Source organism: Liolophura sinensis, chromosome 12, assembly GCF_032854445.1.
Source record: "Liolophura sinensis isolate JHLJ2023 chromosome 12, CUHK_Ljap_v2, whole genome shotgun sequence".
Classification (NCBI taxonomy): domain Eukaryota; kingdom Metazoa; phylum Mollusca; class Polyplacophora; order Chitonida; family Chitonidae; genus Liolophura; species Liolophura sinensis.
The window spans coordinates 8633958-8648190 of record NC_088306.1 but is presented as its reverse complement, the minus strand read 5'-3'; the positions used below and the strand labels follow the sequence as shown (position 1 = coordinate 8648190).

General features: G+C 39.0%; 1 protein-coding gene across 2 annotated transcripts; it reads right to left on the bottom strand.

The window, feature by feature from the left end:
- Positions 1-1742: 1742 nt before the first annotated feature.
- Positions 1743-13987, bottom strand: LOC135479408 (uncharacterized). Of its 2 annotated transcripts, none has more exons than XM_064759234.1 (7): positions 13670-13987; positions 12632-12815; positions 9886-9931; positions 7186-7385; positions 6057-6277; positions 3507-3627; positions 1743-1927 (listed from the first exon to the last, which is right to left on the bottom strand). In XM_064759234.1, the coding sequence occupies exons 2-7, from the start codon at positions 12801-12803 to the stop codon at positions 1836-1838; spliced, it is 852 nt and encodes a 283-aa protein (XP_064615304.1). In that variant the 5' UTR covers positions 12804-12815; positions 13670-13987; the 3' UTR covers positions 1743-1835. The 2 variants fall into 2 exon arrangements, with proteins under 2 accessions (XP_064615304.1, XP_064615305.1); XM_064759235.1 differs by having other exon boundaries at positions 12632-12812.
- Between the last annotated feature and the right edge of the window lie 246 nt (positions 13988-14233).

The following is a 14233-nucleotide window of genomic DNA, read 5'->3' as shown; positions in this document are numbered from 1 at the left end:
AATCATATAAACCACATTATTAACACAAATCATATGCACACAATTACACTCACACAAAACCACATTCACAGGAACCACATTATTAACACAAATCATATTCACACAACTACACTCACACAAACCACATTCACAGGAACCACACTATTAACACAAATCATATTCACACAACTACACTCACACAAACCACATTCACAGGAACCACACTATTAACACAAATCATATTCACACAACTACACTCACACAAACCACATTCACAGGAACCACACTATTAACACAAATCATATGCACACAATTACACTCACACAAACCACATTCACAGGAACCACATTATTAACACAAATCATATTCACACAACTACACTCACACAAACCACATTCACAGGAACCACATTATTAACACAAATCATATTCACACAACTACACTCAAACCACATTCACAGGAACCATACTATTAACACAAATCATATGCACACAACTACACTCACACAAACCACATTCACAGGAACCACACTATTAACACAAATCATATTCACACAACTACACTCAAACCACATTCACAGGAACCATACTGTTAACACAAATCCTATTCACACAACTACACTCACACAAACCACATTCACAGGAACCACACTATTAACACAAATCATATGCACACAATTACACTCACACAAACCACTTTCACAGGAACCACACTATTAACACAAATCATATGCACACAATTACACTCACACAAACCACATTCACAGGAACCACATTATTAACACAAATCATATTCACACAACTACACTCACACAAACCACTTTCACAGGAACCACACTATTAACACAAACCATATTCATACAAATCACATTTAGACCGCAACACTAATCAGTCCATCGATTGTATTGAACAAAACTATACCATACGCAAACTGAAAAATGACTTTTGTGACATTAAAAGCTCCTGCAAGTTGTAAATTATTCACAAATGATCACATGGTTAATTTCTACAGTCGTCTGTCGTACGTGACATCGCTCGCGAAGCTGGCTGATATGTCAGGAAGTTCATGCACAGGCCTACATGTATGAGTGTAATGTGAAAGAGAGCATCATGGAGAGCAAAGCCAGAGCAGCGATGAAAATGTGGAAGTTGGCAAATGGTCTTGTCAGTTTACCTCAGCTACAGATTTATTGTTATTGGTCATGTAAATGCGTGAATTGTATCAAGTTAGATGATTCCTAGAACCAAGGCATAAGCAAAACTGGGTAAAAAAAACGCACTGGTGTAAATTGTAATTTAGGAGACGTCACTGATCTAGAAGACCTGGCAAATAAACGATGACGAATCTTAAAGCGCTTGAAAACTGCATCTGTTACGTCCTTGACCAATGAGGTGGCTTGAAGGAATCCAGTTGTCACTCTTCAGTCATCAAATTTGTCCAGGTTGCTGGCAAAGGGCTATGGTTTATTCCGGCAATTCCATGTTTCCTACGTCCACAAATCGTGACTCTCGAAATGTCCGCACCATGAAGCCATTAAATCAGGACACAGGAAAAAAAAGGACTGCAGTATTTGGCTCTTGTCTGTTTATCACAATTAGGGTTTTATTCTAACTGTTTATGTAAATTACTAAAACAGATACCCATTAGTTTACGACTTAAGTAAAATTAGGTAAAAAAAATGCAGTAATGTTAATTGCAATTTATTTGGTGTCACTGGTGTCAATTCGTGAACTGTACATGGATTGGTAGTGGAACAATTAAATGCTGTGTGTTTGTTTTCTTTCTCGGTGAACATGGATCTGCATAATCGCCGCAGGTTTCTTTTGGAGACACAAAAGCCTTCCAGAACTGGAGAGTTACTTTCCATCGACGAAACGTGACCGCCTAGCAGGGTAGGCATAGGGTTTTCCAGCGAAGGAGGAGACAACCTGTATAGATACATGCCGCTCTGTGGAGGTAGAAAATGAAAGAAAGTAAAGCTTAATCTTATGTCAAAAATCATAATTCTCATAGCGGAAAATTAAATGTTTCAATATCTTTTTCTGTTAGCAAACCAGTTGACTCTACTCAGTTTCTCCCTTAAGAAATTTTGATAGGTTTTTATTTATTCTTAAAACCCAGCTTAATATGTTAGTAAATAATATAACCAAAACAAAATGCTGACAATACCATTAGAAAAATCTTCGACATTATGCATATTAGTCAGCGTTTCGCCGTTTAAATCAATGAAATATTTATATAACTTGTGTTAACGATGTGCGCAAGAATTTGTCGCTTACTTGTCAGCCGTTAAGTTTATTGCTGAAGGAAAGCACCGACAAGTCTGCAGCTAAACTGACAAACCTCATGATTTAAGCAGCATTCCTAATCAAGGTCAAGGGCCTGACGTTCACAACAAGGGCAGCACTTTAAACATCTCGACCAGCGGAGACGCTAAATTGTTTCATCGTTTTTCTTTTGACAAACCGCTAATGGACGTTGGCTAACAATCAGCCTCACAGTGACACAACGATTATTTTTAATAATTATTTATAACAATATATACTTTTATTTACTTTACACATACATTGAGTCAAAAATCATTTATGCACAGTCAATAAATGAGCAATTCCCGGCTAAATTATTCAAAAGTCCTTTAATAGGTGGATGTAATAAATGAAATGTATGTGGAAACATCGCCGGCCTTCGCCAGGTATCTGACAAACCGCTGCCGAAACCACGCGAGGTGGTTTCCAACAGACCCTCCCGATGACACACTTTACCATTACCAACATGTATTTTTAACGTTAAATCATAAATGTTAGAGAACATCAGCCTTTTGATTTATTTGACTGAAGATTTCAATTACTTGATGTCAGTCACCTTCATGGATGAAGGAATCTGGAGAAAACGACCGACCCATGGCCATTTACTGACGAACTTTCCCACGTGTGAAGTACAAATATCCATACCAAATTGGTGGGGGGGGAAAGCAGCCTTCGGCGAACGCTAGAATGCGCAATGCGGTCGTCCACAACTTGACGTCATCAAAGCGCCACGAACGGTAGGAGTGAAGAGATCTTCACAATCTTCTCCAATGCCGGGTTTGAAACCCGAAATGTGTGTGCACTAGATAAATAAACGCTTTTGGTTTAATGTCATACTTAACAATTTTTCGAGGAGTTGCTACTGTGTTTTATTGTAGCAGGGCGAATGCATGCCGCCAAAGTGCTGCCGCCAGTGTAATATCACTCCACCTAGTTACATTACACTGACACCGGGCCAACCAGTCCTGTTTCCTTGATCTAACCTTTCAACGTTGAGTTCCAAGTGAGGCAGCAACAAGTACCAGCTGTAAAGCCTTTGGTTTGACTCGACCCAGGTTTGATCCCTGGTCTCCCGACTTCGAGGCTGATGCTCTAATCATTAGATCACCGAAGCGGTCTTTGTGTACTTACCACTGTTGTATCTCATGGTTTGAGATTCATACAAATATTATAAGGGATTATTTATAACGTCGAGTAACTCAACCTAAATCTAGTACTTACTGAATATGTTTTTCAAAATTCGCCTAATCAGGGTTTGATCCAGGTACGGTGTTATGCTCTCCATAATACCGTAGGCTTCACTTAGGCTCTGTTTTAACGCGGTCCCGATTACGTTCAGATCCTAAAATTATAGAATAACAAATTCCAGCATAAAAATGTCTAGGAGAGGATATTGCGAATTTGAAGTATGCAATTCTAGTTAGGTATGACACACTGCGTTGGGAAGTAGATTTCTTATAAGTCATCGTTTTAGAGATATAAAAGACTTTGCAATACAGGGTACAAAAAGTAGTCTTATATATGGTAGGAAACTGCCTGATTCTAAAATCGGGATTCTTAAAATGAAAGAAAGCTAAAAAACATGAAGTAAGATTCATCACACCGACAACTAAAAACTATCTACTTTCATTTATACTTTTTTTTACATTTCAGTAGACTTATTAAATATATTCAAATATTTTAAATCTATGGTAGGCTCTATAAATATAACCCTTGTTTAGGTACGATAACGTCACAGGAAGTTTTTCAAAGACTATACACAGCCTTCAATGTAGAAATAACCCTTGTAAACCACGATTGAACCACATTTGTTTGATGGTAAACGTAAAGTAAGGAAAAAAAGGTTACGTGACGGAATGTCTTATTATGTAAAGGACTACAGTGCAGACAGTAAAAACCAGAGCAGCGAAGACAAAGTGATAATTTAACAAATGGTCAAACGTAAATGTTGAAATACAGCCTCTTGTCAATTTACATCAGATAAGGTTTTATTCTAGATGTTTTATTCAAATTCTTAAATAGTATGAACTCACACGTCAGCCCCCTAGCTGGGTGGCTTACGCAGGATCACTTAAAAAAAAATGCAGTTGCAATAAATTAGACATCTTCGGTCCAGAATTACTCCAAATAATGTGTTATCATCACATTTTATATTCAGTCGCATGAAAGCAATGTCACCTTGCCTCGGAGATGCTTAGTCCACTAGCAGAATCCTGGTTTATGCAGGAATAAAGTACAATAGACTACTTATAGAGAGTAAAACCAGAGCTGTGGCTACAGTGTGGTATGTATGCACATGGGAGGGTGGAGTGGGGGGGGGGGGGGGGGGGGTTCGGGTGTGTGTGGGGATGTGAAGTTGCTCTTGTCACAGCGGGTATTATTGGTATGCATCTGAGACGGAAAATGCCAGTATGCGTTGACAGAGAGAAAAACGTTGGACTAAACCGAGCTTCTGTAAAAATGACCACCCAAAAAGCGCATCAGAAAAAGACTTCCTGAGTTAGTTTATGTCACGATTTCTTGGTAAGCGTACACAACCCAGGCGACCCCAAGGCCCCCTCTATCCACCATTTTTTCCTAGAGTGTCTTCGTATAAGCTACATGGATTTCTGTCACCATATCCTACATACGTTATCACAAGCGCTAAGTGTGCCATCTTCACCTGCGATAGTTTACATTTTTACAGACATGTACGAAATTTCTTCATGTAAGAAACAGAGCAGACTATATTTGCTATTCTGTATTAGTGCGCTGTCAACATGCAGGAATCGATGTTAACTTTGCAACTTCTATACTCTAATACTTAATGACATATGCGATCTTCATGACATTATATTAAGTGGTATTTGTTTTCCGAATGAAAGCTTGTAAATTCATTGAAATGGAATTGAACGACATCCATCTAAATTACATGTATTCCCTCCATTCTTTTTTTCTGTTTCTTTTCTTGTCTTTCGCCACGGCCCTTCCCTCCGCCCTCATGTCTTGTCTGTTTTAAATGTAAGGAACATCTACAAATTTCTGTATTTTTTTTATAAATATAATGCAGAAACAGATATTCCAATCATGTGTTAAACATTGTGACATAAATTGTTAGCTAAACGCAAATTGCCTTTTTCCTACAAATATAAATCAGTTTTACTCGTAACAATTGTATTTGAAATTCTTTTCCGAAAATCATAAAAACTTAATTGACTGGAAAATGGAAAACCTTACATATGGGAACGAGGGCGCATGTGTGGATATAGAGCATTCTGCTTCGCATGTGGTGACAAGTGCGCATATCTAGAAAGAAAGCAACCTGCGTCAAGTGTGGGGACTAGTGCGCATGAGTGGAGTTACAGCATCCTGTCCATACTCCTTGGTGCGCTCGCGCCGGTCTCCCACTGCCACCTGTAAATTTTGCAGAATAATTTTGATGGACGCCTAGATCACCGGGGTCACGGTGATGAGACAAGGCGTGATGTCAAAAAACAAAAAAGAACTCAACTTTTGGTTCCGTTCATACTTTATGCACATGCATTCTATTTACCTAAAGTATGCGCAAGATGATTCTAACCCACACCTGAAACAATTGTATTGATGTATGCTGATAAAAAAAAGATCCGTGCGAGGACACTAATGATGAGGCTAAGCAGTAAACAAGCCTACCTCCATCGCAGTGGCTCTAAAGGCCACATGCGCTGTAAGGAGTACGCATCCTTCTCTGTATGTGGGTACAAGAGGCCATGTGTGGGTAAGTGCACACACGTGAGCGAGTGAATCACGTACCTCTAAAATCTTTCTGGTCTCCTTGTCCACTATATTGAACGTGTTTTTTGCCACTTGCGTCATGTCATTGAAAATCTCCGGTATTCCCTTGTTCTTACGAAGTGAACGTCCCACCACGGAGGTGTCATCAGTGGAATAACCTTTGAAATACTCCCCCATGATGTGCAAAATACTCTGTAGCAGAATGACACCATCCTCATCTGCCCCACGCTTGCCCTCCGCTGAAATCAAAATGCTTCATTGTCATTAATTAGAACATTAGCTCAAAGCTGAAGTTTGGCAGTTGCTTTAACAATTGCCTTACTTGTTTTCGGTAATTTGCTGTATTATGAAATACATCTTTAACCAGCATGAAACCCTTGGCATACAGTGAGCTTGTGAGGCCATATACAAGTGTTATGGAGTAACACTGGAAAGTTAAGCCAAGTTTAGGCCCGCCCTACACGATAAAATCAGTTGCTTTAGTGTCTAAAACAACTCAGATTAGGAACGTTTATTCATATCAAATTACGTGTATATGCACCAGAGCTTCGCGAAAAGTATTTGGTATTATAACGTTCTAAACATCTTTCCGTGTGCTAAAAAATCCCCCAAAGTGCAATGACGGTAAAATCACATACAATCTAAGTTGTGTCAGGTGGACATATGAATATAACTGGCTAAGTTATTTAGTTTAACGAGGCTTTGGTTCATGATTGGAGGAAACCAGATGTCTCGGAGTAAACCATCAACCACAGTTGACTAACAGTGCCCAGTGACGCCCTTAGACTTATACACCGTACTGGTGGAAGCCAAGAGGTCTGCATCGAACATAAAACTGCTTCAACGGCTACAAATCCTCTGTACAAGGCCGGACTTGAACCCATGCCTGGTAAACTATAGGAATGTGAAATATATATTTATACATATAAACTGTAAATCATTTGCTTTTATCATTCAGCTTCGCCTGACTAATTACTCTCCATTCATTGACTACTACATTTATTTCGTAAATCTGACAATGTAGCTTCCAGACACCAAAGCGACGTATGGGTATGAACACAGAATATATTAATGCAGCTTTTTACTTACTCTGGTACTAAAATAAGGAACACTGGCTTTTCAGTATAACATTGATATCTAGACGCACCTATGACGTCATCCACCTGCCTCGTCATTGATGTAGCAGGGGTGTCGAACAGCTCTGTGTGGAGAACATGGTCAACCAGCTGGTTTAGCCGGTCCAGTGTGGTATTAACAGTCTTAGAGAGGTTGGTCACTCCATCGGTCAGTACATGGTCAAGCTCAGCCAAAAACTGGCCCATCTGACTAACCAACTGAGTGTCTCTTCTGTGAAGTGAAAAATATAAATAAATATAACCCCCTACATTAAAATGAAAGCCTCACACCACAGAATACACCTGAGTATGTTCCCTTACACAACCTAAACCTCTGCCGTCAGATCACTGTCCACATCTAAATGAGGATGTGGTTGATTGATTGATTGATTGATTGATTGATTGATTGACTGATTTATTTATTTATTTGATTGATTGATGTTTCACACAAAATATTTCACATATACGACGGCGGCCAACATTATGGTGGAAGCAAACCGGGTAGAGACCCAGGAGCATCCGCAGGTTGTTGACAGACCTTCCCAGTAAATGGCGATTGAACAAACGGTCACGGTTTATAAGCACGTGCATAAGTATAGTAGTGCTAATAGTGACACGGTAGCAGCAATGCAGTGTTTAAACAAATAATAACGTAATAGATGGTTTAACAAAGTATGATAAGAAGGCACGTTTGTAAGACAATTATCCTTGCCTACGCTTCTACAGACCAACAGCTTTTCGGCATCAATATGCACGGTACTGTTAGAAATTGCAAAAATACAACAGCATAAAGGGAAACGTCATAAAAAGCAATTAAGCACCATCTAATGGGTTACCATTTTGCAAAGTGCTGGTAAAATATAACGAAACACTAATAAAACACAGCGTAGGTGACGAATTAGAATGTGATATTTTAGTCTGGCGTAAACCCTTGAGTATAACTCATGCATCCGGTTTAACCACTTTCAGGGTTTTGTAAGAACAACTGCCTTTTATACCGCTGTTAATATTTTATTTCTGCCTTCCTTGACCATCGGCTGATGTCATCAACTAAAAGCATTTCGGTCGTCTTAAGCACGAGGTTATAACCCTTAACTTTTGAGCAATTAAGCTGGAATTACGCGTATACGGCGGACCTAACACAGAATGAAGTACATTCACCTCGCCGCCGTCGTATAAGCAAAGTCTACGTATACATATATAGCGATCAAATCAACAAATTGATTAACTCATATATAATCACGTCCCTCTACACTGTTTACCAACAATTTCCAAAACACATTGATCCATATAATCTGTGCTATGATTATTATCTCCTTGCTTTAAAAAGGTATAGAATTAAAACAGCGCTTTGCACTCAAATCATGTTATGTGTGTATTCAAAATACAAACTTATCGTCCTGACGGTGTGAATGCATATCTGATGATTAAGCTGCAAACACTCCCTTAACAGAATTACCATATTGTAAGACGATACGAAAAAGTCATTCATCCCGTTCGATTTTGATCGCGCAATATCAACTTAGTAAACAAAATTTCAGTCCATTGTCATTCAAACAGTTCGTTACATTTATATCGGCCGAGGCGCTTGGGTTTGTATCGCTTTGCCCCAACGCTTTAAAGTACCATCGTATATCTCCAGCGGTTGCCGCCAGAAATTTGGACAGGTTTATTTGCAATGATATCAGGAGCTATCCGCATGAATTATTGATGACAAATCGATGACTGTCACAATTTAATCACTGACGTTTACTCGCCTTTGTTTATCGAGAGCAAATATACTCGTAACTGAATTAGCTTTACTAAGACAGACGCCTGTCTGCTGAAGCACTGTCTTTTCCTGGAGGTGGGGTGAGGTGCGGAGGGGGTGGCGTGGGGAGGGGGTAGCGGAGACTAGTACATGTACAATATGTAACATGAAGAGAGTCAGTTGAAGAGAAACAGAAGGTGCTGCATTCAGATGTTTTAGAACTCAAGCTTAAAGAACTCAAGAAAAACCAAGTCGCGACAGTACATGTATTTGTATATTGATAAAAAAAATCATCACAAGTTCTGAGACGGACAGTTTTGTGATTCCCCGTTACATAACTGAGGTACATGTAAGTGAAAATACATTCAAGTGAAAATGCATTCAACATCATATGTTATGTAATGGAAAGAAAACGCCTGACCCTGTTTGCACAATGCCAATTACCATAACGTTTTTATTTGTCTATTTATTTATTTGATTGGTGTTTTACGTAGTACTCGAGAATATTTCACCTATACGATAGCGGCCAGCATTATGGTGGGAGGAAAACAGGCAAAGGTCGTGGAAAGCTCAGAGCGACCGAACTGCAATACGTACCATAATGTACATAACCGATTACATGTGACGAAAAAAACATTAATTTATTGCATCTCACATTTGCTTTACTCTACTTTAGTTCTCTAAAGGTTTTTGGTGCAAGTACACATTTCTGAAAGAGAAAAAGAACCCAGTAAGAGCTCAATATATTGACCCACGGGCCAAGGCCGCCTTTAAGCTCTGTCTTACATAGTGAAATGTCGAATACAAGCGCACATGTGTGCTTTGCTTTTAAATCTCTTCCGAGTAAACAACTATGGGTAAATCTGCATTTATCCCCGGCGACTGAAGTGACAGAGTACTTTCCTACACGGCAATAGTACACACTCAATGAAGAATTTGCCGAGCAAACAACGATTGTTTTGTTGAACATTAGACGCCTTACCTTATGTAGTGTTTACCATATGTCTGATAGAGCAGGGCCAGAAGCTCTGAAAATGGACAGCGATAAACAGTTCACAGAATGTCGAATAAAGCTACACCTGTTAAATGCTACATCTGTATAATGCTACATCTGTTAAATGCTACATCTGTATAAAGCTACACCTGTTAAATGCTACATCTGTATAATGCTACATATGTATAAAGCTACATCTGTTAAATGATATTTCGAATACAGAATACAAATACAAGAAAACTTTCATCAAAAATTACAAAGAATAAGAACACTGAAATCCGTCAGTACACGTGGACGTAGTCGACAATATCTCTGTTGTGCGTTTAAATGTAATAAAAGACTTACAGCATAGAATGTAAAACCAGAGCAGTGACAACAATGCTATATTTGGCAAATGGTCACAGGTATTCCCTGCAAGATGAGTCCACTTGTTAACTTACCTCAGTTAGGGTTTTATTATGGCCATGTATATACCTAAACGTAGCAACGTTCATGCACACGCCCTATAGCACATTGGCTTACGCAGAATTATATTTAAAAAAAAACAACATGCTGTGTTGATAGTTGCAATTTATTACACGTCACTGATCTAGAATTACTCTAAATGCTGTGTTGCCATCACATTTAACATAAAACATAGCCAGACCGATCACAGCGATCATTGAAGAGTTCTAATAAGTTGACACTTTGAGAAACAATCCCAAGCTGTTAACTTCCGTGATATGAATTATTTTAAAAGAGGTAATGGGCGTTGTAGGAAACCGAAATTAAGGAGTGAATAAGACCTGACGAACCAGTGAAACCTGGATTTGAACCCGTGATTTAAATGCTGAAGGAGGTAGTAGTCCTTACTTAAGCTAGCTCTTGAACCCGTTGAGCACTTGATGGCCATTGTACCATGCGTTCTACGATTACAGCGACTGAGTTTATGGAACGTTGCCGTCTGAAGCTGCGTTAGTCATATTACTTAGGATTTTTGTATTAACCTAGGATTGTTTCTGGCACTCTCTCTCTTTAAATTGTGTCGTTTGGCTTTCGGACTCCCATCGGATTTTGCCCATTTACCCAATGACAACATCTGCAGTCTTGGGGAGCTTAATCTTTTAAACTAGGTTTTCGAATTTACATCCTATAGTACCTATAATGCTGTGTCCATACTGAAATGTACATGTACGCATCATATCATATTGTTTTACCGGACATTCTTTCCTAAAACTGTAGTTTGGCTATCTTGTTATTGTTACAAGTTTACATAACAGTTTGGCTGATTGCAATCTGAATATAAGCGTCAAGTCCGACATTCATATACCATTCGTAGTCCGTAAAGGGCGTTCCAAGTCGATAATCGCAAGATCCATTTCCAAAACAACATTTAACACTAACTCCCGAAGACAAAGGTATGTAAGAAATTATACAAATAAGAAATAAAGCCGGTAACACACAAGAGAGAAACGGTCATCAGTGTTCAATGATGCCGGGCAGACAATGAATATTCCAGGCATGAATTCCATATCAAAGTTCAAATTCGTAGTCCGTGAATGAGTTCCATGACAAATAACAATTAAACAAGTATCTCAGTCGCGCTTTAATTGCAACTGTTCATAAAGGCATCATGCTGATGTAATTAGCATGGCAACCTTTACGGCCCCTAGCCCCAGGTTAGGCTGTATTAGATACAGTTTGAAAATGACGAGCGTTACAGACCCTAACCGATCAGATTGCGATTCAAAAGTAACGGACGATTACGTCTTTCCCGTTAATATGTAAAGATCTCATGCTACAAGAGGCGCCATCTATGATGTTACACATGACATACAAGATAGACGGTTACACTCGGCAAACAGCGCCATTTATGTTGTTAAATACCATGTACGCGATAGATATGTACATAGGGATAACAGCGCCGTCTATGTGGTTGATCACAATGCAAATCGCCAGAGACTCTGAACGCTCTGTCCATACCTGCCAACGAGAGTGTTATACTCATTGTAAAATTTGAGCAACTTAGAACGAAGGCGTTTGATGGAGTATCCTTGACAAACTAGTTTTTGAACTAGCAACTTGTGACGCAGATTAAAATCATCACAATTAACGCAAGATCTGACAAATGCTACAAGGCGAGATATGTATACGCCATATGCAGGACCCTGTGGTATATTGCTATCTAAATAAGGATAATTTACAATATCAAAATTGAAATTATCCCTTTTGTCCTAAAGGCGGCCTGAAAAAGAGACCTTGTTCGTCTTTGTACAGACATAGATCCAAATAAGATGTACCATCAGGACTATCTGTTGTCTCCTTTAAATCCAATGAAGGCGGATAGATTTCCTTCACCGCTTCAGCAATATGGGGATTATTTAACGCCAGTAGATCATCAATATACCAACTGGTAAATGAAAAGGATCGAGCTGTAAAGATATTACTTTTAAGTAATTTTTGCATGTAGTCGTATTCATGTGAAAACAGGTATAGGTCTGCCAAAAGAGGCGCACAATTGGTACCCATTGGAATACCTATGCACTGTTGGTAAATGGTATCTCCGAATTTCACATAGATGTTATTAATGAGAAATTCAAGTAATTCAATAAATAATGTAACATCCCATGAGTGGTAACTTTTATAAAGAGTAGAACTAAAGAAAGCCTTATTGCTTCTGACGTTAATGTAACGGTGACTTGTTTTAGTAAATACCGAGGCTGTTAACGACGATATTCTTTCAATGCATGCTCACCATAACAAGCTTGGTTTCCATAAAGACTGGCCTCTCTTCCGGCTTCTGTCAGCTGGGCATGTGCAGTATACTTTGTGTGTTCTATAACAACGTCCAGGCCGCGAACGGTCGCCATTACAGACAAACACAGCACGAAGACGGCTAATCTGTGTCGGGGGCTAGTCATGGTCATGATGTAGTTCTTCTGAAAGTTAAGCAGTGACCGTTAAAACGGGCAATGGGACGATGATCCAGGGATTTTCAGCCATACAGTACTAAGGCACCACCACTCTTGTTCTGCCATGTACGACTACTTGAGACAATCCACGACCAAAAAGGTCGCGGTTAGTTCTGAAAATATACGAGCATCCCAAATCTTCATGATTCGTATACACGTTTGTAGTACCTTTGATTTCAAGCAACCATGTGATAACTGAAAAGTACAAGTCTTTCAAGAGTCAAAGGGTCAACATAGGTGTGATTGCATATAATTTTAACTGCAAAAAAAAAACAAACAAAATAAATTATGTTGGAAATCTGGACGAGGTCTTTCGAAGAGAAGCAATGAACAGTTTTTAATGATGACGGACAGATTCAAGGAATGTTCGACTAAAATGAATTAAAATCAGTATCCAAATGGTGTTCCAAGCCATACGTAGTTTATAAGTTGTTCTTGTTAATTAAAATATGTATCTCCGTTACGTTTTGATTGCACTTTTTTACATGCCAAAGATGACGTTCTTATTCAGCACGATGAATATACAGCCCCGAGGTTGGGTCAAGGGGCGAATTGGTCACAGTAATGAAGCACAGTGCTAGACAAACTCAACATTTTGCCTATATTTACTTACAATGGAACTGGCCTTTTAAATGTTTTCCCACCGATACGACAGGAGGATGTGGGGGGAGGGGGAACGAAAGGAAACGTGGAGAAAAACAATCACCTGTGGCAAGTTACTAACAATCTTTCCCATTTGTGAGATATACGAAAGACAATTTGTTCGGAGGATCACAAGAACATTTATATTTTGGTACACAAACCCAACATGTACTACTTACATTAGTCTTCTTTTCAAAAAATGGTGCCAGGTAGAAACACCTGTCGTCTAACCGATGTAGATAAGGCTGATCTCGTTATACCGAATTACCACAGTCTTCTACCAACTGGACTCGAATAAGCGCGTCCCCAGAGTTAAATCTATACGTCTGGAAATCGTGAATGGTGATGAATCGAAGAAAGTGCTGGACAGTTTAGCCCATAAATAAAGCAGAATTTAACATTCTTAGCTGGCAGGGATTAAGTCTGACTTGTTATCAAGAACGTAAATTCGGACGGATATATCTAGGCCAAACATGTCGACGTTAGATCTGTGCCGTCATTCAGCGCACATACCATGCATGTGACAAAAGTAGTCAAAGCTATTTCATAAGAGTAATCGTAGATTCAAAGTCCAGTTAGTTTATTTGGATACATGAATGTGGTAAAATGTGTCATGTTGAAATTTGAAATAGAGTCTGTTATCTGCTTGGATATCTAAAATTGGATACTGGGTCACATGAAAGAGTGAAAATATTAATCCGTGAACATTCGGGGTCAAGGGAAGTAAACTAACCTGTAAGCCC